Source organism: Gracilinanus agilis, chromosome 1, assembly GCF_016433145.1.
Source record: "Gracilinanus agilis isolate LMUSP501 chromosome 1, AgileGrace, whole genome shotgun sequence".
Lineage (NCBI taxonomy): Eukaryota > Metazoa > Chordata > Mammalia > Didelphimorphia > Didelphidae > Gracilinanus > Gracilinanus agilis.
Genome location: NC_058130.1, coordinates 222390837 through 222417190, shown reverse-complemented (window position 1 = coordinate 222417190; position 26354 = coordinate 222390837). Strand labels below are relative to the sequence as shown.

Genomic DNA, 26354 nt, shown 5'->3' with positions numbered 1-26354 from the left:
TGTTCCACCCTCACCCTGTTAATTATTCTTCTGATTACTATAATAGTGAATATTATAATAGTGAATAGAGTTCACTACAGAGAATTAAACATAACATTTCTCTACAAAGGAATACAGATAATTAGATCTCACTGAGGCCCTTAAAAAGGCAAATTTAAAAGTTATAAGTTTTCTTTCTTTCCCCTCTGTATCTTATTTACCTTTTCAGGTTTCTCTCGATTTTTGTGGTTGGATATCAAACTTTCCATTTAGCCCCGGTCTTTTCTGTGCAAATACCTGGAATTCTTCAATTTTGTTGAATGCCCATACTTTCCCTTGGAAATATATAGTCAATTTTGATGGGTAGTTGATCCGTGGTTGAAGGCCCAGCTCTCTTGCCTTTCTGAATATTGTATTCCACGCTTTGCGGTCTTTTAGTGTTGAGGCTGCCAGATCCTGTGTGATCCTGATTGTTGCTCCTTGATATTTGAATTGTTTCTTTCTGGCTTCTTGTAAGATTTTTTCTTTTGCTTGGAAACTCTTGAATTTTGCAATGATATTTCTTGGTGTTTTCCTTTCTTGATCGAATGCCGCAGGTGTTCTATGAATCCTATCAATGTCTATATTGCCCTCTTGTTGTAGGACTTCAGGGCAATTTTGCTGAATTATTTCTGTTAGTATGGAGTCCAGGTTTCTATTAATTTCTGGTTTTTCTGGAAGACCAATTATTCTCAAATTGTCTCTTCTAGACCGGTTTTCTTGGTCTGTCACTCTCTCATTGAGATATTTCATGTTTCCTTCTATTTTTTCAGTCTTTTGGCTTTGTTTTATTTGTTCTTGTTGTCTTGAGAGATCATTAGTTTCTACTTGCTCAATTCTAGCCTTTAGGGATTGATTTTCGGCTATAATCTTTCTGTTTTCGGCCATAATCTTCTGGTTTTCGGCCATAATCTTCTGGTTTTCGGCCATAATCTTCTGGTATTCCTTTTCAATCTGGTCATTTCTTGTGTTCAATTTGCTTATCAGTTCATTTGGTTTCTGAGCCTCGCTTTCCAGTTGCAAGATTCTACCTTTTAAACTGTTATTTTCTTGCCAGATCTCTTCCATTTTCCTCAAAATCTCAGTTTTGAACTCTTCCATAGCTTGTGAGGAGTTTTCCTTATTTGGGGAGGGTCTGGATGGTTGTTTGTTCTCCTCCTCTGTTTGCTCGGTTGTCTGGATTTTCTCTGTGTAAAAGCTGTCGAGTGTTAAAGACTTCTTTTTTTTGTTATTATTCTTTCTCTTCTGAACTTCCTGTGACTGATTAGCCATCATTAGCCCAGCAGCTTCTCAGGTTTATCCTCGCGCTCAGTGTCTGTCAGAGATCTATTGGCTCCTGAGGTCTGAGTTCTAGTTTTTTCCAAGGTCAAGCCCCCTGGTGGACTCCCTTGCTTGATCCTCTGCAGGAGGTTCCTTTACAAGTCTCAGGGAGCTACTTCCACAGTCGTATACCCGTCTGCACTGGTTCCCCACTTAGGCTTTAGTTCCTGGCTGTGTCTGCCTCCACCCACGCCTCCTCAGTGCCTGCGCTCTGCTCAGCCTGCGCTGTGCGCCCTGCGTTCTGCTCCCGCGCGCTCAGATTTCGCGTGCCTTTTTTGGCTTAGTGGAGTCCTAAGTCTTGCTGCTCTCAGGAACAGGTCCAGGAGCTGCCAATGACTCGATGGGTGCCCCAAACTTGCTCTATTTTTTTTTTAGCTGGCTTCTGAGGTACAGGTGTTGTGTGTGGAGGGGGTGGGGGTGGGGCGGTTGCTCAACCCGCGATTTAGTGAGAGCCCTTTATAGCATGGAAATGCCTCGATTCCACGTACCTTCCACGCTGTGCCCTGTTGTGGGGTTCCTCCGTTCGTCTGGACTTGTTTTTATGTCCCCTTGAGGAGTTTTGTGTGTTTCGGTCAGGAGAGGTTAAGAGCTGCTTCTTACTCTGCCGCTATCTTAACCCGGAAACTCTATTATTCTTAATTATTTGCAATATGCAGCTCAGTGTACCAGAAATAATGCTTGGCATTCAGGAGACCTGGATTCTAGTGTCTGCTGTGCCAGTAACTAGCTATGTGACCTTGAGCAATTTGCTTCTCTTGGCACTTTCCTTATCTGTCAAATGAAAGGATTAAAATAAATGATCTCTTATATCCTCTTCACATATTGGCATTTGCTTTGAGATCAGTAATATTTATTTATTTTTAAAACCATTTCCTTACAAGTCAGAAGAGTGGTAAGGGCTAGGAAACTGAGGTTAAGTGACTTGCCCAGTGTCTGAGGCCAGACTGGCCTGAGCCATCTAGCTGCCCCAATATCAATGGTATTTATTTTTTTAATTATTTTTTAAATTTATAATATTTTCCCATGGTTACATGATTTATGTTCTTTCCCTCTCCCCCAACCCTACCCCCCAAACCCCCCTGGAGCCAACGTGCAATTCCACTGGGTTTTACACGTGTCATTGATCAAGACCTATTTCCATATTATTGATAGTTGCACTAGAGTGATTATTTAGCATCTTATGTGGTCAAGCAGTTATTTTTCTTCTGTGTTTCTACTCTCACGGTTCTTCCCCTGAATATGGATAGCTTTCTTTCTCATAAGTCCCTCAGCATTGTTCTGGATCATTGCATTGCTGATAGTAGAGAAGTCCGTTATATTCAATTGTACCACAGTGTATCTGTCTCTGTGTATAATGTTCTCCTGGTTCAGCTCCTTTCACTCTGCATCAATTCCTGGAGGTCATTCCAGTTCACATGGAATTCTCCAGTTCATTATTCCTTTGAGCACAATAGTATTCCATCACCAACAGATACCACAATTTGTTTGGCCATTCCCCAATTGGAGGACATTCCCTCATTCTCCAATTTTTTGCTACCACAAAGGGCACAGCTATAAATATTTTTGCACAAGTCTTTTTCCCTATGATCTCTTTGGGGGTATAAACCCAGCAGTAGTATGGCTGGATCAAAGGATAGACAGTCTTTTATAGCCCTTTGAGCATAGTTTCAAATTGCCACCCAGAATGGTTGGATCAGTTCACAACTCCACCAGCAATGCATTAATGTCCCAATTTTGCCACATCCCCTCCAACATTTATTATTTTCCTTTGCTGTAATGTTAGCTAATCTGCTAGGTATGAGGTGGTACCTCAGAGTTGTTTTGATTTGCATTGCTCTAAGTATAAGAGATTTAGAACACTTTTTCATGTGTTTGTTGATAGTTTTGATTTCTTTATCTGAAAATCGCCTATTCATGTCCCTTGCTAAAGATAATCTTTTAAAGCCCTTTGAGCATAGTTTCAAATTGCCACCCAGAATGGCTGGATCAGTTCACAACTCCACCAGCAATGCATTAATGTCCCAATTTTGCCACATCCCCTCCAACATTCATTGCTCTCCTTTGTTGTCATTTTAGCCAATCTGCTAGGTGTGCGGTTGTTTCTCAGAGTTGTTTTGATTTGCATTTCACTAATTATTAGAGATTTAGAACACTTTCTCATGTGCTTATTGATAGTTTTGATTTCTTTATCTGAGAATTGCCTATTCATGTCCCTTACCCATTTATCGATTGGGAGAGGGCTTGATTTTTTGTACAATTGTTTTAGCTCCTTGTATATTTGAGTAATTAGACCTTTATCTGAGTTTTTTGTTATAAAGATTTTTTTCCTCAATTTGTTGTTTCCCTTCTTATTTTGGTAGCATTGGTTTTGTCTGTATAAAAACTTTTTAGTTTAATGTAGTCAAAATTATTTCTCCATATACGAGTACAAAGAATTTGATCTTATTGAAGCCCTTTAAGAAGCAAATTTTTAAAAAAGAGAATTTTTTTCTTTGCTCTCTTTTTTATTTACCATTTCATGTTTCTCTTCATTTTTGTGGTTGGAATGAAACTTTCCACTTAGTTCTGGTCTTTTCCTCACAAATCCTTGGAAATCTTTTGTTGAATGCCCATATTTTCCCCTGGAAGTAGTCAGTTTTGATGGGTAGGTGATCCTTGGTTGTACACCCAATTCTCTTGCCTTTCTGAATGTTGTATTCCAAGCCTTGCAATCTTTTAATATGGAGGCTGACAGATCCTGTGTAATCCTGATTGATGTTCCTTGATATTGGAAATATCTTTTTCTGGCTTCTTGTAATTTCTCCTTAACTTGGAAACTCTCGAATTTAGCAATTATATTCCTTGGGGTTGTCTTTTGAGAATTTAGTATAGAGGGTAATCTATGGATTCTTTCAATGTCTATTTTGCCCTCTTGTTCAAGAACATCAGGGCAGTTTTCTTGCATAATTTCTTGTAGTATGATGTCAAGATTCCTGTTTGTTTCTGATTTTTCAGGAAGACCAATGATTCTCAAATTGTCTCTTCTAGACCTGTTTTCTTGGTCTGTCATTTTGTCAGTGAGATATTTCATGTTTCCTTCTATTTTGTCTTTTTTTTTTTACTTTGTTTTATTAGTTCTTGCTGTCTTGCATGATCATTGGCTTCTACTTGTCCAATTCTGGTCTTTAGCAACTGATTTTCTGCTATAATCTTTTGATTTCCCTTTTTGGTTTGGTCTATCTTTTCCAGCTGTTTAATTTTGGTCTTCAATTTGCTTATCATTTCATTTGATTTGGGGGCATCTTTTTTCCAATTGGTAGTTTCTGTCTTTTAAACTGTTGATTTCTTTTTGAGCTATTTCCCTCTTTTCTTGCCAAATATCTTCTTTCTCATGATTTCAGATTTGAACTCTTCAGAGCTTGTGACCAATTTTCATTTTTTTGGGGAAGATTTGCATGTGTTTACATGTTTGTCCTCCTCTGCTGTCTGCTCTGTGGTCTGGATTTTTTCTCCATAAAAATTATCCAGTGTCAGTGTCTTTCTCTTGTTCTTTCTGGTAGTTGAAAGTTGTATTTCTTGGATATTGTTAGCCATCGCTATGCTGGTTTTTCCTACTCAGCCAGAAGTCTGAGTGAGGTGGGCAGGCTCTCTGTATATGGAGCTATGGAGCAGTTTTTGCCTGAGGCTACTTTATGAGAATCAGCGCAGCTTCTACTGTCTGCTGCCCTTCTCAGCTCTATTCCCGCACCCAAGGTCTATGCTCTTTAGCCTCCTGGGGTCTCAAGTCTAGCTGTTCTCAGGGTCAAGTCCCTGGTGGTCCTAATCAGCTGCCAAAAACTCAGAGATTGCCCCCACGCTTGCTCCTCTTCCAGTCTCAGTGCGCTGCTTCCACTGTCTGTCTCCCCTTAGCTCTAACTCTGTGCCCAAGGTCCATGCTCTTTAGCCTCTTGGATTCTCAAGTCTTACTGCTCTCAGGAGCATGCCCCTGGTGGTCCCAGTTAGCTTTCAAGAACTTAAGAGATTGCTCCACGCTTGCTCTAATTCTGGCACACTGGCACTGGCTCTGACTCTGACTCTGGCACCATAGGTTGGGTGGCGGAGGATTGATCAGTTCACATTTTGGTGGGAGCTATTTCACCCCCTTATGGTGTAGCAATGCCCAAATCCCACCTTCCTTCAATGCTGTGCCCTATTGATGGGTCCCTTCATTCATCTGGATTTGGTTTTTTTGTCCTTTTGAGGTATCATGTATGGGTTGGTGGTGAGGAGAGTTAAGTGCCCTGCTTCTACTCTGCAGCCATCTTAACCTGGAAGTCATCAATGGTATTTAAATAACAAGTTGTGTTTAATTTAATTGCCCTCAACTTAGCCTTCCTTTTATTCACATTCCCTGCCTCCAGTGGGAATGAAAAATATCTTTAGAAATTGGTTAAATCTGAGTGCAATTGATATATTGCGTTTTCATTTTAAACTAGCATAGTTTTATGAGATTATAAAATCCAACCAGTTGGAATATGAGGTGAAGAAAATTTAAAAATTAAAAGGTGATATGACTGGTTGATAGTGTTAACTGATTCATCGGAGTTAAGTATTTGATAACTGCTTATTGCACATGGTCAGGTATTCTAAGGTGAATGATCTAGTTTGTGGATGAGAAAGATCATGGTATTGGCAAGAACACAGGCCTAGAATCTGATAAATCTGGATTCTATCCCTGGCTCTTCCATTAACTAGAGCAAGTTTTTTCACCTCGTTGAGCCTGTTTCTTTAACTGTAAAATGAAGAAATCCTAGCTTCAGCTTTCTCTGATTCTCTGGGACCATTCTTCTGGATTTTTTTTTTTTGTCTATTTCTTTGTTAATTAGCATCTCTTTAAGAATATGTTAGAAAGGCACCTAGTCAGCTCAATGAATACCAATGTCAGGCCAGGAGTCATGAAGTCCTAGGTTCAGATCTAGCCTCAGACAGATGTGTGATACGGGGCAAGTCACTTAACCCTGTTTACCTAGCTCTTGTCTTTCTGTCAAACAGAAAGTAAGAGTTTAACAAAATGTTAGAAAAAACTCAAATCAGTCTATTTTGTTATTAGTTATTGCTGTGGTTCTAATAACAGAATTGATGGGCAGAATTCACCATGCTACTCCTGTCCTTTCATGCCATGGGTGAGTGTTGTTTAGTATATTTTAGCAGCTGTGAATTGTAGGATCCTAAGATTTAAAGCTGGAAGCGACTTTAGGGGTCATCGTGTCCAACCTCCTTATTTCACAGTCTGAATGCACAGGGCATTGTGTCTTGCCTATGTGGCAGAGCCAATATTTGAATCCAGGTCTTAGATGGCTAAAAAAACGTCACACTGCTGTCATAATAGCATACCATAGTAGATAGTGTCAGGCTTAGAGTCAGGGAGACTTCTCTTCCTAAGTTCAAATCTGGCCTCAAACACTTAATAGCTGGGTGATGTCAGGCCTCAGGAACTGACCAGATTGCCTCAGTTTCTTCATCTGTAAAATCAGCTTGGAGAAGGAAATGGCAAACCATTCCAGTATCTTGGCCAAAAAAATCCCAAATTGGGGTCACAAAGAGTTGGATAGGACTGAAATGACTAAAGAACAAGCAAAGGCTTCCTAGAAGTTGGGATTTAAGTTGGGACTTGGAGGAAGCCAGAAGGTGGAGATGAGAAAGAACATTCAAGAAGTGAGGGACAGCCAGAAAAAATGCCAGAAGTTGAGAGATGGAGTTGTTCATGGAACAGCAAAGAGGTTATTGTTACTGAATTAAAGAGTATGTAGCAGGAAGTAAGGTGTAAGAATCCTGGAAAGGGAAGAGCACAGCTTAGGTTATGAAGGGCTTTGCATGCCAAATTAAGGATTTTACATTTGATCCTGAAAGTCACAGGAAGCTGATAGGTTTTATTTAGTGTTTGGGGAGGGGAGTATTTATATAATTTGACTTGCACATTAAGAAAATCACTTGAGTAGCTGAGCAGGCAGGCAGACCCACTAACAGACTATTGCAGTAGTCCAGCCATGGGTGATAAAGGCCTACATTGGGAGTGGTGGCAATCTGAGAGGAGAGGAAAAGGCATATTGGAGAGATACTAACAAGCTTTGGCCACAGATTGGATGTGGGAGGTGAGAGACTGTGAGGAGGCAAGGTAGACTCTTAGGTGGCCAGCCCAGAGGCCTTTTCTATATGCCTGGATCAGAAAGCCCCCTTCTCTGCCACCCAGCATCTAGCACCGTGCTTGGCACATAACACTGTTAACAAATGATTCTTGACCAACTAACTTTACATTAGATTTTTTTTTACTTATTGTAAAAGGAAAGTAAATGTGATGTCCAGTGTCATTTAACAGCAACACTTGCAAGACAAATCTTATTGATTCCTATCAGTTGGTTAATATTATACTAGGTGGATGTTGGTGTTTATTTGTGGGTAAAAGTAGGAATGTAATAGACAATTTATTCAATGCATCTTCTACTACAGATCATTACATTAAAGCACATTGTGATTATTAATCCCATCATACCTATTACCAGCCAACCATCCTTGCTACTAACTTCCTGCTATCAAATTTGCTTAACTAAGCCTTTTTCCCAACAGGCCTGCCATGACTTGGATTGCTTCTCAATTATTGCTTATTGTCTGATCCTGTCCATTTCTAGATGCTTATTGCCTCTTCTTAAGTCAAAAACTTCACTGTTCTGAATTTCCCTGCCATATTGAGAACCTTTTGAAATTTCTCTTGGTAAAAGCCTCATTTGATCTGTTGTTCTGAGCACTCAATCTCTAATTATAATTTCCCTGTGGCTTATCCCACTAAATGCTTCAAAATGAAAAGCTCTACATCAAAACCCCTTTGCATTTTTTAACAACTTCTCCCTTTTTCCCAGTTAAGAGGTTCATTTCTATTTTACAAGTGAACTGTTACTAATCATTTGCATCTTCTGGCCAGAGACTTCTAATAGGTCAGATCTTTCCCTTTTCTAATGAATATTTTAAAACCCATCCAATTCCAACAGTAATATAACAGTAATGTTAATACAAATGCTATTTGATGTTTGCCAGGATGAACCTTCCAGAACAGCCTCAACCTTCTGTGGGGATTTCTACAAGACTGGGGACAGAGGGTATATGGATGAAGATGGATATTTCTGGTTTATTGCGAGATCAGATGATGTTATCATATCCTCTGGGTAATTCCCCTTTCTGCATTCCATGTCTCGTTTAGACTGAACATCATTATCCAGAAATGAATCTATAGCTCCCCTGGACAATTTATATCAAGTGCTGCTAAATGCTTTGCTTCTTAGATATCGAATTGGTCCTTTTGAAGTAGAAAGTGCTCTGGCTGAGCACCCAGCAGTCCTGGAGTCAGCGGTGGTCAGCAGTCCAGACCCAATCAGAGGAGAGGTAAAATAACGCCACCGCCTCAACCTTGGAACTTCTGCAGCCAATTGTCAAAAGCACACTTTTCAACAGTATTTTGATTTAAACAGAATTTACTGAAGGGATTAATTTGCTAAAAATTCAGATCAATTAGAAACTAAGTTGGGTTTTAAGATCTAGTTTCCCATTTAAAAAGAAATGTCTCAGAAAGGGCAAGCACCAAGGCCCTCTCCTTCACCCCCTCTCTGATTGCAGCAGTATATGGTGAGATAGGTCAGATTTTAGAATCTATTAATCAGCCATTTTGGTCCATTCCTACAGAACAGACAGTTACTCCCAAGACAATTGATTGTGCTCTTGCTATTTGGCATACTTATCTGCATGAACTGAATACTATTTTAAAATCTACACTAGAAAGCCACAATTCTCCTATTAGATGCTTATATTTCCTGGTTAGATTGTGGAAAAAAAAAAAAAAGGCAAATCCTAAGCAGGCTCACAAGCAACAGATTTCTGTTTCTTAGAATTGCTTCTTTTTTTTTTTTTTAAGGTAGTAAAGGCCTTTGTTATTCTCAAACCTGACTATAAGTCATGTGCCCAAGAAAAAATGAAAAATGAACTGCAGGAACATGTCAAAAGAACTACAGCACCATACAAATATCCTAGAAAGGCAAGTATTTGAATTAGACTGACAAGCTACTTGGTGTTCTGTCCCTTGGCTTTAAGGGAGAGAACTTCTTTTTAAAGGAGCAGTATGTTCAAATGTTTTGCAATGTCCTAAATTGATTTTCAACAATTTGAGGTTAAAGCCAACATCTAAAGTATAGTTCAACTTTCCCCAACCCCAATTTGCTATCCTATTTGGCTGAGTGCTTTTGTAGCAAGCTAGAAGACCAAATTAAAATGAAGGTACACCCCTCCTTTCAATTCAAGTGTTAACATTAATGCAGTTTGACAGTTACAAAGCACTTTACAGAGCTTACATTTTATTTGCTCCTCAACACACTTTTAATGAAAATAGGTGGTAATGAGTAAGGTGCTTTGGAAACCTTAAAGAACTACATAAATTAATTATGCCAATTTCCCTCATTTTATGAGTGAGGAAACCAAAGATCAGAGTCTAAAGTGACTTTCCTGTGGTCAGTGTTAGAATTGGAACTTGAACCCAGGTTTCAACTCTTAAGTTCTATGCTCTTCCTACTAAAGTATTAGGCATAAAGGACTTTAATTTTCCCATTTGTACAGTATGCTAAAGTTGCTTAGCACTTTTTGTTTTAGTTGTAAGTTCAAAACTCTAGAGTAACACATTTCTTCCTTGATACCAATAGGTGGAATTTGTTCTTGAGTTGCCAAAGACCATCAGTGGGAAGATAAAAAGAAATGAGTTACGGAAGAAAGAATGGGAAAAAGTCTAGTTTTATTTGATTACAGAACAGTAAAATCCAGGTATTTTCTACAATATAGAAAACCCTAAACATGAAACAAAAAAATGACGCTCACAAATTCATGAATTTTATAAGTATCTTGTGGTAGTACTATTACAAAGTAGAATTCTGAAGTAAAACAAAACACTGTAATTGTCTCTCTCTCTGATTTGTCAACCTGTCAACAAGTATCTGTTAAGAGTTTATTATGTACTAGACACTGTGCTGAGTCCTGGGTAATTTGTGAACAAAGCCACAGTCTCAGGTGGGAAGCGGTAATGCCAAGGATAATTCTTCCCCCCATTACAGCCTGAAAAGGATATAGAAGTTGTAGAGGTGAAAGTAGTGGCTTCTGCAGTTGTGTTAATAGGCCTGGCAAGTTCCATTGCCATTTCCTACCTCCAAGGGACATGGCAATGGCTAGTTTCCCTGACTGCCATCTTACTGTAAAGATAATAGTTACATTTTATATGAGGAACAAAAAGCACTCCTAAAGTGTGCAAATTTAATTTTAAAAATCTGGGGCAGCTATGTGGCTCAGTGTATAGAGTGCCACGTCTGGAGATAGGTGGTCCTGGATTCAGATTTGGTGTCAGATATTTACTAGCTGCGTGACCCTGGATAAGTCACTTAACCCCAACTGCCCAACCTTTATCACTCTTCTGCCTTAGAAACAATACTTAATGTTGATTCTAAGAAAGAAGATAAGGCTTAGTAAAAAAAAAAATTGTAAACAAAAAACACATGATCTTAAAGTCATCAGATACTTAAAAAGGAGGTCTATAATAAATTCTTTTGTAAAGAATTATTTTTGTAATGAACAAAAATAAGGATCCTAGATAGTTAACAATTTTGGAACTATGAGTATTTAAAATAACTAATTAAAACTGAATATGTGTAAAGAACCACATTAGGTAGATTATAGCTTATGCAAAGAAGTATTGGACATGATTTCTGACCTTAAGAATATTACAATGCAGCTTAAAGAGACAAGAAAAAAATCATGAAAATAGCAATAATGTGAAGAAATAGAATGAAGGCCAGCTATGAAATGGAGTTAGTTTGGTGTGAGAATCAAGAGACCCAATTTGATTCCATCTCACAAACATTGACTCCATCTTGTGTTGCCATATGTATTATCTTCCATTTTGTTTTTCTGCAAATCATTTGAGGGAAAATAGGTATAAGCCATAATATTTTGTAAAATTCAGGAGGATATAAGTAATCATCATTACCCAATTCTGGGAAAGACCTCAAAATCTACTCTTCCCACTCCCAACTTAACTGAAATTCCCTCTTCCCTCTTCTCAACTTGGAAAGTCCTTCATCTTTCCTCCAATTAGAAATCAGATAACTTAGTCTCGTATACTGGTTTATGCCCTGTTAATTATCTTTTTAATACATAAAATCTGTCTTCTCCTATATTCCAGGACCAGTGCCAAGCTGAGGAGGCCTGGTCTTGTTTTGTTATGCAATTAGCATGCATTGCTTAATAAATCCATGTGCTCATTAGCTCAAACCTTTGTTTCCTCAAGTGTTTCAGATTTCACCTACCACATATGTTTAAGGAATGGTAAGAAACTGATTCTTACCACTAACCTTGTCACCTTTTAAGCTGCTCTGAGAAATCATCCTAAGAACATGTGCATGCAAACATACACACACAAATGGAGATCTGTAATTTAAATATATAAAGATTTGTAAGTCAGTCTAGTTCTTTGCCTCTCATTCTAAATATTAAATAGCTAGCTCATATGGCTTTAGTTATCTCACTAAAAACCTTGCTTTATCAGTTACAGGATTAGCATGTTTCTAAAAGTAAAAGTAGAGCAGCTAGATGGCTCAGTGGATAGAGCACTGGGCCTAGAATCAGGAAGTTCTAAATTCAGATCTAGCCACAGAAACTTACTAGTTGTGTGAACCTGAGCAAGTCATTTAACCTGTTTGCTTTAATATACTGGAGAAGGAAATGCAAACCAATTTAGTATCTTTGCCAACAATACCCCATGGACAGAATTGGCATGATACGGTCCAAGGAATCATAAAGAGCCATACACTAATGAATGACTAAACAAAGACAAAAATAAAAATATCATTGTATAAATAAAGTAAGCATTATCATTATTTTTATTCAGTAATTTAAAAATGATTATTTCAAACTCTAATTCAATTTTTAAAAAACTTTACCTTCTCTCTTAGTATCAGTTCTAAGACTGAAGAGCAGCAAAGGCTAGGCAGTCAAGGTTAAGTGACTTGCACAGAGTAACCCAGCTAGGAAGTGTCTGAGGCCACATTTGAACTTGGATTCTGCCAACCCCAGCACTTTATATATTGTGCTATCTCTCTACCCTTCTGATTTTAAAAGATTTACATATCCTAACAACATTTTTTATTTACTCTATAAACAAAGGTATTCTACAAAGTATTTTATTTATGATTATCCATGACCCAAGAATTGGTGCAAAATAGTGTATGTTTAGATATACTGCTTTAAAAACCTGAGAAATATGATTTTTATAAATGAGGAAATAGGAATTGTATTGAAGAACTATAGTTGATCATAGGATGATATGACATATTTGATTCTTTAAAAAATAATCAAAATGCCAAAATGTATAGATTGGGTTAGGTCTTTCTACACACTTTCCAAGCAAATTTATTTTCGAATTTACTTCTTTAATGCTTCAGAGTTAAGAAGGCACATTCTAGTCTACAGGGCACTGGAATACCCAAAAAGTTTCTTTATAATCTGTAGCACTAACTGCCTTTTATGTTTATTCTATTAAAAAGCCATTTAAATTAAAGCAAGGTTTGCAAACAAAGAGATGATATTCAGTTTCTCATAGATGGTCTGAGTTTCAAACATGTTTTAGGAGAAAAAATTAAATTTATAGAGGAATTACAAGTTCCAGGAGATCTATAATTGATCCCTACTGTGGAAAGAGAGCAATCCATGCCATTGGTTCTCTCCTTTTGAAGTGTTTGCTCCCACTTAAAATAACCACAGTTCTTTCTGTTCTTCTGGTATTTCCCAACTGGACAACTATAGAAGGCTTTGCCATGATTTGGTCCATTATTAGAAACAATGAGTCTTTTAGACCTTCGGCCACAGTTACATAAAGGAGGTGTCATTTTTCCATTCTTCCAGGGGTCTTGCAGGTTGACAGAGGAAGTTAAGACAGAGGGCATAACCTTTGGACATGAATTCTTTACTGGGAGACAATGAGAAGATGCAGGCATTTCCTCATGTATTGTGAAAGATTGCTTTTTTATTGGGGAGAAAACCTGGGGACTAGAAGACTTTCTTTTAATGACTATGGAGTAAGGAGTCTGTGGTTCCCCCAGTGTTGAAGGAGGAGACAAAACAGTCTTAGTTCTGCTCAATAAATTTACTTTTAAATTAGGTAACTTAAAAGTATCAACATTTGAAGGCTGGTTTGGAGACTCTTTTACATCATAAATAGTAGTATGCGGGCTTCTGTACACAATAGATCTAGATGTCTCAGGGGTTTGTGGTGCTTTTCCTAAACTTCCCAAATCTGTGCAATTTATCATTGTTGGTTCTTTTGAAACCATTAACTTTCCCCCTGGGTCCAGTGAAGTTCCTGGGTTTGAGTCATTAGTGGGAGGGGCAAAGTCTGTATTTTGTCCAGGACATGAAGCTGGCAATAAAGCAACATCCTCCCAATCAGCCAGCATTGGCAAACAATCAAGACTAGTACTGGTATCTGTATCAGAGATATTGTTAATGGATGAAATGGTGGTAGAGACAAGCACTAACTCTGAACCCAGTACTGAAGAATTGTATTTAGGATGATGAATAAGGCATTCACCTTTTATTTTGTTTTGGCCATACCCTGGTGAGTAAGAATTAGGAGGCTGTAGTTTCCCAAGAGGAAGAGAAGATTCATTAACTGAGAAACAACTTTTAACTGCACTGAGATTCCTGGTGCTCTCTGATGGTAAGTAATCTTGATGTGTCTTTACAAAAGAACTCATAGAAGCTGACATTAGATGACTTTTTCCATTAGGATTTGTGTTATTTTTACCAATGTTAATTTCACCATCACAAAAATCATCCATGCTTGAAGTCTGGATTCTATTCGTATGGCCGAGATCATCTTCTTCAGTCTGATTCAGATTTAAAGCTCTGGCAACATAATCAGGACTCTTCTTTGAAGGTGGCACCTAGGAGTTCCATAGACAAATCCAAGAGCTTTGGAAATTAGGTGATCACAATTCTTATAATATGTTATACCTCATGACAAATAGGAAAAACATCATTGATTACCTTAAAATAACTATATTTGAATTGTTTACTAAATGAATCTATATTTACCACCCCCTATAATTTGAAATTATTTTTTTTAAAAAGGCAAAATACCACTAACTTTGTCCAAAGATTTAGTAATTTTCATTATGCAGCCATCTCTGATCATGCGCCAGGCCAGATGAGCAGTATTCCGAGAATCATCCAATCCTAGGGAAAGATACAGTTAAATAGCATGTCTTATAATACCATAAAGAAATATAACAGAAGGAAATACAAAAATGAAAATGATGAGGGGAATTAATAGTTTAGTGGTTTGACATTTTTTAAACATAAACATAGTGCCTGTGCAAAACTATTAAAGTACTATTGAAGAAAGATTTTTTCATGTTCATTAAAAGCATCAATAGTAATTTAGTCAATGGGCCAGAAAAATTCATCAAAATATTCAAAGTGATAATTATTTGTAGTCAATTAAATTTCCTTGTCCAGTTCTTCATTCAACCACTATGCTCTGAACAGGCTTACTTCACATTAGACTCCCAATACAATATTCTTATATTAGGAACCAAAAACAGTCACTAGATGGCAGCAATTTACTTTCTGTGACTTATGAAACAAAACCTTTAAAGTATTAATATCATTGTTCTACTTATCCATATGGAATCTTTTCAACATTGAAAGAATCAAACTGTAAATAAATGCATATTAGATATTTCAAATACATTATGCACTCTCTCTATATATCAACTTTTAGATTGTTCTCACCAGAATGCTCTCGTCCTGAGAATTCTATTCCCAGTTCCTGCAATGCACCACTTAGCCCTTTTGGCTTTCTCCTATAGAAAAGCTAATCAAATAAAAAGATATGTATTTATGAATATAGAATAGTTATTTTCAGGGATACAGATTACTAACCTATAAACCATGAAGACCAAAAGGACATCTTGAAATGGACACTGATAATTACCTTAAATTCCACACGTTCAAAACTCAACACTCTTTCACCTAAAACCCTCCCCCTCCTCCTAACAACCCTATTAATATCAAGGGTACTGAAATCTTCCTAATTATGATCAAAACCTAGGTGTTGGGGCAGCTAGGTGGCTCAGTGGATTGAGATCTAGACCTAGAAAGGAAAGGTACTGGGTTCAAATCTAGCCACAGACACTTCCTAGTTGTGTGATCCAATGGCCAAATCATTTAACCCCAATTGCCTAGCCCTTATTGGTTCTTCTGCCTTGGAACCAATACTTAGTACTGATTCTAATACAAAAAGTAAGGATTTTTAAAAATTAAAAAACAAAACAAAGCCAAAAACTAGGTGTCATCTTCAGCTCCTTACTCTCTCACCCCTTCCTCTATTTCCAATCTTTTGCCAAGTCTTGTTAATTCTATTTCATCTCATCTCCTATATATGCTTCCTTTTCTATTCTGACACTGCCATCATCCTGGCACAAGCCCCTATTACCTCAAATCTGGCTACTGAAAGAACCTTTTGGTTGGCCTCCTTAGCTCAAGTCTCTCCACTCTTCACTCAACTGTCAGTAGTGTTCCTCAAGTGCAAGTCTGACCATGCCATCTCTCTATTTAGTAAATTTCAGTGGTTCCCACTCACTTCCAGGATGAAATAGAAAATCGTTTGGCTTTTAAAAACCCTTAATAAGCTGGCTTCTTCCTATCTTTCTAACCTTCCTATATTTTACACTCTTTATACACATCCTCTACAGTCCAGTATGGCTGGCATTGTCTTCCTTGCTCTCCCTTACATCAGACACTCCATCTCTGGACTGGGTGTTTTCCCTGGCTATCCCCCATGCCTGAACACTTTCCTTTTTCAACTCTGCCACCTAGCTTCTTTCAAATTTCAACTAAAATACTCTGTTCTGCAAAACACCTTTTCCAGTCTGCCTTCATGTTAACCCTTTGAGTTTTTGTCCACTTTTGTCAAGAATATATTTTGTTGGTACATATTTTTTGCCTGTTATTTCCATAATTAGACTGCGAGCTCCTTGAGAGCTGGGATTTTTACTGCCTTTCTTTGTATTAGCACAGGGTAAGCATTTAATGATCACTTGGGTTTTTAAAAATTACACACACAACACACACACACACACACACACACACACTTTTTAATCAGCAAGAATCCATATTCTCTCTCTTCCATCTCTAAACTTCCTCCACAATTGAGATGAAAGAACAACAAAAAAGAAAAACAAAAGTGAGGCGAGTCTCAGCAACTGTAGACTTCTGTTGGACTCAGCTATTCTTAGTCAGCTTGGAAGCTTAGCTGGTTCAGACTGACAGATCAGTAACCCTCTCTTTGGTCTGGGATTCCTGCCTTGGTTATTCCCATGCAGGGTTTAGACTGAGCAAAAAGCTTGAACTGAGACCCTGCTCTGCTCCTAGGGGTCTGAGCCACACCACTTCTTCTTGCTTCTAAACTTGCTCCTCTCCCAGCCCCACAACTTAATCCAGAATACCACCCTAGGTTCAGGCTCCACCCCTCACCCCAGTAGACCCTGGATAGTGAGCAACAAAGCTACCACTTGGCACTGGTTCCTACCTCTCTACTCTCAAGAGGCATTAGAACATCTAGGTGTGGGTCCAAGATCTCCTCTTGTTCTGATGCCAGCCTCTCCCTGTGCTGGAGTGTTCCAAAAAGCACATTCTTGGTCACATCTTGTTGCCAATGCCCACAGATCTCTGTCTCTCTCTCTCTCTCTCCCTAAACTATCCTGGGCTAGACGTTTTCTTGAATTTCCTCATCAGGATTCAGTCTGGGCATTTTCTAGATCTTTTTGGAGGAGTGTTGGTGGGAGATCCCTATATTTCTTGCTACTCCATTATCTTGGATCCACCTCCTATTAATATATACTTGCTTAGTTAACTACGGATCAATTCTTTTCTGAGTCTAAGTTTCCTCATATGTAAAACAGGGAAAAGAATAGCTTTGACCTCATAAGGATTAGATGATATAAAGTAGGTCAAATGCTTTGAAAACATTAAATATCTGTATATATGTAAGCTATTATTGCTCTGGAGAAATATCTTTTAAGGAACATGAACATATGCCCAGATTTTGATTATTATTGCTAAATTTCTCACCTTATAAGTTGCTCTGAGGTCTACCCAAGAATTCAAGAATACAGGCTTTCGCAGTTGTTTCCGTCTACATTCATACTCCAAGCAAACTCCCAAGTCCCAGTCTAAATGAAGTAAATGAAAATAAAACAAAAATGTCATCACTATTTATTCCTACATTCATCAGCTATATTTATAGTTCCACATATGAATATTGGAAAATGACATGTAAAACATAATAAAATTATAACTCCCTGATCAGTACTAGTGAATAAAAAGCTTATTTTTTATGAGATCAGAGAAATTTCTGCTCTTCTAACACTTTCCAATACAATTATATGTCACAAAGCTAATTTCTAAGAAATTTGCCTGATGTGATAGAATTTCTCAAGCACGAAATAAGACAAACTAAATATTTCAGAAAGGAAGAAAAATAGTTTTACATTCTACAATCCTACATATAAAAAGATTTTGAGATAGGCAATTATCAATGTGCTCATAGTTCCATGGAGTCTTAAACTATAAGCTTTATCTCTATTCAGTTCTAGCCATTCACAAATACAGACACATCATAGACTTCGAACTACTTTCCTCTATAACCACAAACTACAAAAGTTCCCTTCTCTAACCACAACCACCTGCCCTGCTCCCTCCATCACACCATTCCTATTATGTGCCCTCACGGTAACTTCTAGCTCTTGAATTCCTCCAAGCTATCCAGTTCAACCTTCTGGCACGGATCCCAATCTTAGGCATTGCTTTAAGGTTCTTGCCAACAGACCAGAATCTCTATTCTTTGGTTAAATCTGCCATCATGCCAGTCTTAAAACTGAGCAAACATCTAATTTTCACCTCTCCTGCTCACAGACTGACCAAAGTTACATGGGATAGTCCTGACTCCAAATTAATTCAATACAACAAACATCTGTTAAGTATCTGCACTATACAAAGGGCAGTAGCAAGCTACAGGGAGTCCAAAAATGAATAAAACATGGCTCCTGCCTTCAAGGAGCTTACCATGGGAAATGACATGTGTGTAAGTACTTTTAACATGATACAGAATATGGTTGACTCTTTGGAAAAAAATAGAGGCCAATATGGCTAGATAAGAGTTCACTAGTCAATTTCAATTTTTAAAAGAACTGTAGAGAAGAAAGAAGCAAGATTAATAGGATAAAAACAAAAAGCATAAGAGCTAAAGTTCAGAATAACCTGAGGTTGGTACACAGAACACTAAAGTCAACCATGGTTGGTTTTTTTTTTTTAAGCAATACTAGAGTCAAGAAAAAGATTGAAGAAAGGATAGTACTCTCCAATAGATGGCTGCAGTGATGTAAATAGGAAATAATGCAAAACTCTCCAGTCTTATTCTATTTCTGTTTTCTCTGCCAAGAAGGATGGGAAGACTGGAAAGGACAGAACGAAAATGCTTACAAAGGGTTAAAATCCAAGATAAGTGAAGACAGCACCCTAGTTGCTCTTTTTTTAAGTAGTATTTTATTTCCCCCCATTACATGTAAACCTAGTTGCTTTTAATTAATTTTATTTACCATTCCCAGAGTCATGAATTGTTTGAAATTAGTGCCAAATCCTGAGGAGAATGGAAAAGATGCCTCAGGGCTAAAAAAGAGACAAATGTCCTGAATTTTTAAAAAGAAAAGTGGATAGAAACCGCATACTAGAAGCAAATGAGATTGCCTTTAGTAATTTATTATAGAATATTTCTAGGAATCAAAGAATGATTTGTGAAAACTTAAAAATTTATTTGTTATTTTTTCTTTACACCAGTTATATCATTTGCTGTATATGTTCCTTTCCTCTAACTCTCACCTTCAACCCTCTCTTGTGACAAAGAAAAACCAGTGGACAGTCTGATGGCGAATTCTCCATGCCATTTCTTTAGTTCCCCATAGAATGTAATAAAAGGAAAGTGTGTTTCATCATCATTTATCTAGGACCAATACTAAGATTGGTCATCAGATTTGTGAATATTAGAAAAGGCAGCAGAACTCAGTCAGCATGGCTTCATTAGCAACAGATCTTACCAACCTAACTACTGATGTAGAGGGGATGTCTGTTTAGGTACAGGTTGGAGTATGTAACTACTCAGGTCTCTCCCAACTCTGATAAGTGAGATATAAAGTACAATGAGAGATCAGAAGAAGAAATGATCATTTTGTCCTGAGGAAATCAAAGTGCTCTGAGTGAAAGTGGTAGATTAGAGCTGGGCATGTAAGGATGGATAAGCAATATTTTGTTCTTCCCTTACAGAAAGGGGAGATAGCCCAGATATAGGATGACAGAGAGACAGAAAAATGCAAGTAGCAGGGAAAATGTTAAGGTGATAAGATATAGCAGATCTTACAAAGGAATATGAAACAAGTGATTAGATATGGGAACAGGGAGTATAGGAAGGGAAATAGTGAAAGCAAATATGATTCCAAGGCTTTAAAACTGAGTGAATGGGATAATGGCAATACAATCTGCAGAAATAGGAAAAACTGGGTGACCAGCAAGTTTAATGGCAAAGATGAATAATTTGATTTTGTGAATGTTACAGTCCCTCCTACCTGGTCTCCACTCAATTCTCTCCTCTCTGTAAACTATCTTCTCATTGCAATCAATTGATTTTCTTAAAGCTCTGATCATGTCCTTCCCCATTCCTTAGTACCCCCAGTCTACACTGTAAAGCCTCCAATAGCTTACAAATGAAATCTAAATTCCATAGAGGGGAAAGTCAAGGTATTCCACAATTTTGCTCTATTCCTTCCTAGCAGTCTTCTGTTTCAAGTAGCAGTGCTCCAACTGGCCACTCACCATGCCTAAAACACATTCCATTCTTTCTGGCTACTGTGCCTTTGTTTGCTCTAACATGTCCTTTCTCCCATCACTGCCTTTCAAATTCTTATTTATCTTTCAGGGCAGTGCTCACCTTGGCCCAAAGGGGCCAGCTGAATCAAAATGAGGTTTAGCAAACTCTGCCAACAACTAAATCCATCACCACTAAATACACTGGAGGCCAGGGAAGGAATCATTCGAGAATTAAAAAATCAAGGAAGGTTTCACAGAGGAGGTAGCATGGTTCTTAAAAAACAGGAAGGTTTTTAAAAAATGGAAGGATGGCCTCCTCAAGGATAGAATAAGGACATATATATATTTCAGAAGTCAGGAATGGTATGGGACAGATTATGAATTCCTTAGGGCTGGGGCCATTGTTCATTATATCCACCACAATACCTTGTACAGGGGAGCTACTCAAAAAGCATGTTGAAAAGATGAATGATATAGGAAACAAAATTCACTTTAGCAAAGAATATTCAAATATTATTACCAAATGGAGACCCTTGATTAAACCACAGCACTTCTACATATTATAAAGGGGCCTGCTTTATCTCTCACATAGAGTCTTAGAACACAAAAAAATTTTTTTTAACTCTTACCTTCCATCTTAGAAGCAGTATTGTATATTGGTTCTAAGGCAGAAGAGTGGTGAGGGCTAGGCAATGGGGGTTAAGTAACTTGCCCAAGGTCACACAGCTAGGAAGTATCTGAGGCCAAATTTGAACCCAGGACCTCCCATCTCTGGGCCTGGCTCTCAATCCATGAGCCACCCAGATGCCCCCTGGAACACGTATATAAAGCAAGTGAGGCCTCTCCTTATTTAATTCCATTGCTATATGTTTTCACTTTTTATTTAAATTATCAGAGGGGAAGACAAATGGTCTAAAAAATTTCTAAGAGGATGAAATTTAAATGCATATGAACTTAAATTATCTGAGCTAGCATACACCAGGCACTCTATTTTGGGGGGGGATCCAACAGTTACAGAATAAGCCCAAATTTCCTAGACAAAAAAGCAATTAGAAATAGAGCTTTTCACTATGATTGATAAGTCCCCTTTATATAGTTTAACCTGAACAGCATATCTTCCTTAACAAGAACATGCCTGGGGTCAGCTAGGTGACTCAGTGGATAAGAGCCAAGTCTAGAAACAGGAGGTCCTGGGTTCAAATGTGACCTCACACACTTTCTAGCTATGTGATTCTGGGCAAGTCACTTAACCCCATTGCCTAGCCTTTACCTTTCTTCTGCCTGGAACCAATACATGTGATTCGAATACAGAAGGTAAGGGTTTAAAAAACAACAACAAAAAAATATGTCTTACAATGATTCAATACTGATCTCAAATTAAAGTTCTTTGTACCTGACCAAGTAACAAAAGCACAAAATTTTACTTCTGAAGCAGAATTATTTGTAATACTGGGAGGAAAAGTTATCTTCTTCTGCTGTTGAATTGAATGAATCCATTTGCAGAACTGTGATAAGCAAATCTTCAGAGGAACTCCTTCATCAACTTGAACCTAAATATAATGCCATACAAATATGTTCAGATATAAAAATATGCTTAGAAATAGGCACGTGAGTTTTTAAAATGAAGAGATTAATTTATCAAGGTCATCAGTCTTGATTTTTACCACCTCTTTGGAAATAAAAGTCAGTCCCTTATAGCAGTGATGAAGCAAACTTTTTAAAGAGGGGCCAAACAAAGGAAAGGAAAGGAAATGCTCATCTGTCAGTCTGTTTCTAAGGCAACTCTTTGGAAGTTTCATTGTATTGTATCCTACTCATTGTATTCATCAGATTAGGAATAATGTCCTGTGGCCAGATAGAACATTTCAGGGGGCCTCATCTGGCCTGCCACCTGTAGTTTGCCCATCATTGCCTTACAGCATACTGGGCCTTAGTTAATACTAAGAATAATAACTAATACTAACTATAAATAGGGATGGATAAAACTATAACCATATGGTAAATTATGACAACAGAAATAATTCCTCCAGAATTTTCTGATGGTAGACAAACTTTTGTGGCTTGATTTCCATAATGTTTGATTTGATATTAATTTCCCCAAACTTATTCCTTTTCTAACATACATATAATGTACAAATACCTACATATATACATGCACATATACGTGGATAGTATGTGTGTGTACATACTAAAAGATCTTTGCATTGAAAGGATACACTAATAGCCTCTAATAAATTTAACTCCAAAAGGCATTTTTTTTCCTTAACTACAAACAGTTTCTAAAGTTTTATATTTATGCCATACCTGTTTTATGCCTGTCAGCTCAACACAAAATTTGGAAAGAACTGGATGTTCTTCAGGCTGAACATAGGTCTGGAATTCAGACTCAATCTCTCCAGTTAAAGTATTTAGAAGGACTGCTGGAAACTCAACTAAAAAAAGATCAATATATATATTAAGGGAATTATTAAATTTAACGCTATAATTACCACAAATTAAAGCCACAATACTGTTACTGTATTCAATTAAAATAAGACTGAAAGAAAGGTGGAAGGGGCAGCTAGGTGGCTCAATGGATAGAGAACCATGCCTGGAGGTGGGAGCTGGGTTCAAATTTGACCTCAGATACTTTTTGGCCAGGGCAAGTCATTTAACCCCAACTGCCTAGCACTCACTGCTCTTCTGCCTTGGAACTGATACTTAGTATCTATTCTAAGATAGAAGGGGAGGGAGGGAAGGAGAGAGAAGGAAGGAAAGATACATGGTGGTATAGTAGCTGTAATAGGCTCTATCAAAGGTAAGAGTCCTGAGATCTTATAATTTGTTCTCTTTAAAATAAAATTTTGACTATATTAATAAACCACAGCTAAGTATGAAGACAGAAAAAGTGGTGAGAATATATCCATAGGATCCCAGAATCATAGATTTAGAATTAAAATAGACCTGAAAAGCCATTTAATGCAATCACCTCACTTTATAGAAAAGACAAATGATTTCTCCTTCTGGAAGTTATTTGTTCAGTTCCTAGAATATTGATATTCTTAAAGAAGTAACTGGCAAATAAGTATAGAATTTTCTTTGTTAACATATTTAGGAATTAGTATAAGAATAATTTCTTTAAATCCTTTATTTAAATCAGGTCAATTTTACAGCAACACACCAATACATAATATATTCTATTTTGAAAAACAGCTGATATTTCTAGTGTTAGATTCTAAAGTTACTTATTATCATTGAATACACATTAAAGCAGTTATGTGCAAGGCACATACATAGTTTGTTAAAATTTTATTTACAAAATACAAATTCAAATTAATCTAGTTTTAAACTTTAATCAAATCCAGCTATTACATATTGTTTCATTCAGCCTTACTTATCTCCTGGCTATAGTGGCGTTTCCCATCATTCCAGCATGTTGACTCAAAATCAATGATAATTAAGTAGTCGAATAATTGCTCTGCAACAGACCAAATTAGGGTTATGTGTTAGCAGTACTTAAAATGCAGTGCAATACAAAATAACATGAAATTAAGCACACTACTTACTTGGCCTGATTCTACCCAGACTATCCCTGTTAGCCGGACTTATGGATTTCCTCCTAATTAATCCAAGTTGCCTAAAAACAAAGATCAATAAAGGGTGATTATTAAAGGAGTACACCAGACCTTTCATTGGTTATACATTGTAAAAATGAATAGCTATTGAAAATGAGGAGCTATAAAACCAAGGCCATATAAAGATCTTGGGGTCATTGCTCCCTTTGGGAAGGCTCATACTATAGTTGTAAATATGTGTGTCCCATAACTAATTGTGGGGCTCCTCTATAACAAAATTACTGATTCTTATCAAAACAGAATTGAACATAAGGCAAAATCATCATTAACTTCAGTATTAAGTAGTAAGTAAGCAGTAGTAAGACTACAAAGACATGAAACTGGATTCTTCTTGTGACTTTCACCGAGTCTCATTTTCTTTGCAAAAATAAGACTAATGTTGCAGTAATGTGAGTAAAGTTTAAATGGCAATGAAAAGAGCACTGGGAATTGTATATGCTTCAGAAAATTGCCAAAATCATCTATCAGAGATATAAAGTCTGATCCCGTGCTCTAAACTTCTTACCCCGGCAATAATAAGATCCTTTACAATCTGGTTCTTACCTACCTTTATAGTATCATTTCACACTTTTCTCTTGAACATAGTCTATATTTCAATTAAACTAGACAATTAATCTCTTCTCCAAACTTGACATGCCATTTTCTCCCTCTATATACTCACCTAAACTAGGCTCATGCTTGGAATTTCTCATCCTCTGTGCCTTTCAGAATCCTTATTTTCTTCAAAGCTCAGCTCATGAGCCACCTTCTCCAAAAAGACTTCCTTGATCCCTTCACCTTCCTCAAATATTCCTAGGGCACTCAATCTTGTTTTCTCTTCAGTTTCACTATCTGAATAAATGTCATATTCCCTAGTTACTCCAAACAGAATGTAAACTCTTAAAAATCAGTGTTATTTTTTTGTTGTTGTATCCCTAGTGCCTACAGATTATCACTCTTGTGAAATTCAGTTTTCTTACCTATAAAGTAGATAAAAGACTTAGCATTTATAGGACTGTTATTGGATTCAAATGATATTATGTGTATATAAAATACTTTACAAATCTTAAAGCAAAGCACTACATAAATGCAAATTATTAATAATCCTGTACATTGAAAAGTATGAAATTAACAGTAAATCTTCGGGAAGTTGTAGATAAAAGTACAAATGGATGAGTGCTACAAATTTAGAAATAAAATGAGTATTTGAAATTAAGTATGATACAGTATAGAAGTACACTATTATTCCTGCCATAATATGTTATTCATTAATCTAGTTAGTATTGGGTGCTTGTTATTTGGGGGTAAAATAGGAACCATAATCATTCTGTAACATTTTGATGGATTAATAATATAGTGATCCCTAATAATAGAAAGTCAAAACACAGTCCTTCCGGCTCTGCCTCCTGGCTTCCCCTTCAAGTCTCAACTAAAATCCAGTTTTCTGCAAGAAGGCTTAATTCTGGGGCCTTCCCTCTTTGATTATCTCCAATTTATCCTACCTATTGCTTGTTTTTAAATAGATGTCTGTATGTTGTTTTCTCCTGAGCTCTTTGAAAGCAAGATGGTCTTTTGGCTTTCTTTGTATCCCCAGAACTTGGCAGAGCATCTCGAATGTAGTAGGAACTTATTGTTTGACTGGGGTCAGGAATATTGGAATTCAAATCCAAACTCAGACAGTTATTAGCTGGGTAGGCCTGGGCAAGTCACTTCATTTCTTTCTGAGCCAGTTCCCCTATTTGTAAAATTAATAAAAGCACTTACCTTCAGAGTTGAGAGGATAAAATAACATTATTTGTAAGGCACTTTGCAAATCTTAATGTGAGAAATATAGCACGTTAAAGTTTACAAAATGCTTTATATGTGTTATCTCGCTTGATCTTCATACTAACACGGTGTGGCAGATGTGGTTATCTCTGTTTTGCATTAATAGACACTGAAGCCGAGAGGTACCGGGTCAGTGGCACATTTATTAGTAAACCTCCAAGATAGGATTCAAACTGAAGTCTTCCTGACTTCCGAGTCCAGAAATATACAAACGCACCCCTGGCCTCGCCCTGACTCTTCCAGCGAACCCGCACTAGCCTTCCTTTAGTGGAGACAAACCCCAGAGACCTGCCCAGATTCCGTGGGTGACCCCAAAGGATGCTGATCAAGGTCCCAAACGCGCCCGTCCCCAGGTGCGCGCGCTCACGCGCACACAGCGAACTCAAGGCCCGAGGCTTTCCAACGCGTCCTCCCACTTCCCCAAGATTCGCGCGCGCGCGCACACACAAGAAGGAAGTCACACATAGACAAACATACCGAGCCAGCTGCTTGGTGGCCATTGCCTCCTCAGCTTTTTCTGATCTCCATTCCCAGGTGGTGGGTCGGAAGCCAACAAGCAGTAACTTCCCTTCGTTTTGAACTTCCCGCGGCCTCTGATGGCGTCACTTCCTTCAGGCTTTTCTCCTCCCTCCCTCCGTT

The 26354-nt window shown here is 37.6% G+C and overlaps 2 protein-coding genes across 2 annotated transcripts in view; one reads left to right on the top strand and one right to left on the bottom strand.

The window, feature by feature from the left end:
• Positions 1-10702, top strand: part of LOC123249952 (acyl-coenzyme A synthetase ACSM3, mitochondrial-like) — a 28408-nt gene extending 17706 nt beyond the window's left edge. Inside the window, exons 4-7 of the mRNA XM_044679032.1 lie at positions 8340-8513; positions 8631-8730; positions 9257-9376; positions 10035-10702. Coding sequence (XP_044534967.1) covers positions 8340-8513; positions 8631-8730; positions 9257-9376; positions 10035-10121 — 481 coding nt within the window. The 3' untranslated portion in view covers positions 10122-10702. The remainder of the gene's footprint in view (positions 1-8339; positions 8514-8630; positions 8731-9256; positions 9377-10034) is intronic.
• Positions 10703-12962: 2260 nt separating this feature from the next.
• ERI2 (ERI1 exoribonuclease family member 2) lies at positions 12963-26215 on the bottom strand. Its single transcript, XM_044657462.1, has 9 exons — positions 26193-26215; positions 23841-23911; positions 23669-23752; positions 22600-22727; positions 21689-21845; positions 17509-17609; positions 15169-15250; positions 14522-14610; positions 12963-14318 (listed from the first exon to the last, which is right to left on the bottom strand). The coding sequence occupies exons 1-9, from the start codon at positions 26213-26215 to the stop codon at positions 12963-12965; spliced, it is 2091 nt and encodes a 696-aa protein (XP_044513397.1).
• Between the last annotated feature and the right edge of the window lie 139 nt (positions 26216-26354).

Excerpts from the sequence above, each read along its gene's own strand:
- ERI2 (XM_044657462.1), bottom strand. The coding sequence starts at position 26,215 with ATGGCCACCAAGCAGCTGGCTCG. Across the intron at positions 23,753-23,840 it reads TCTGGGTAGAATCAGGCCAA|AGCAATTATTCGACTACTTA; the intron begins GTAAGTAGTGTG and ends GGTCTGTTGCAG. Across the intron at positions 17,610-21,688 it reads TGCTTTTGTTACTTGGTCAG|ACTGGGACTTGGGAGTTTGC; the intron begins GTACAAAGAACT and ends TACTTCATTTAG.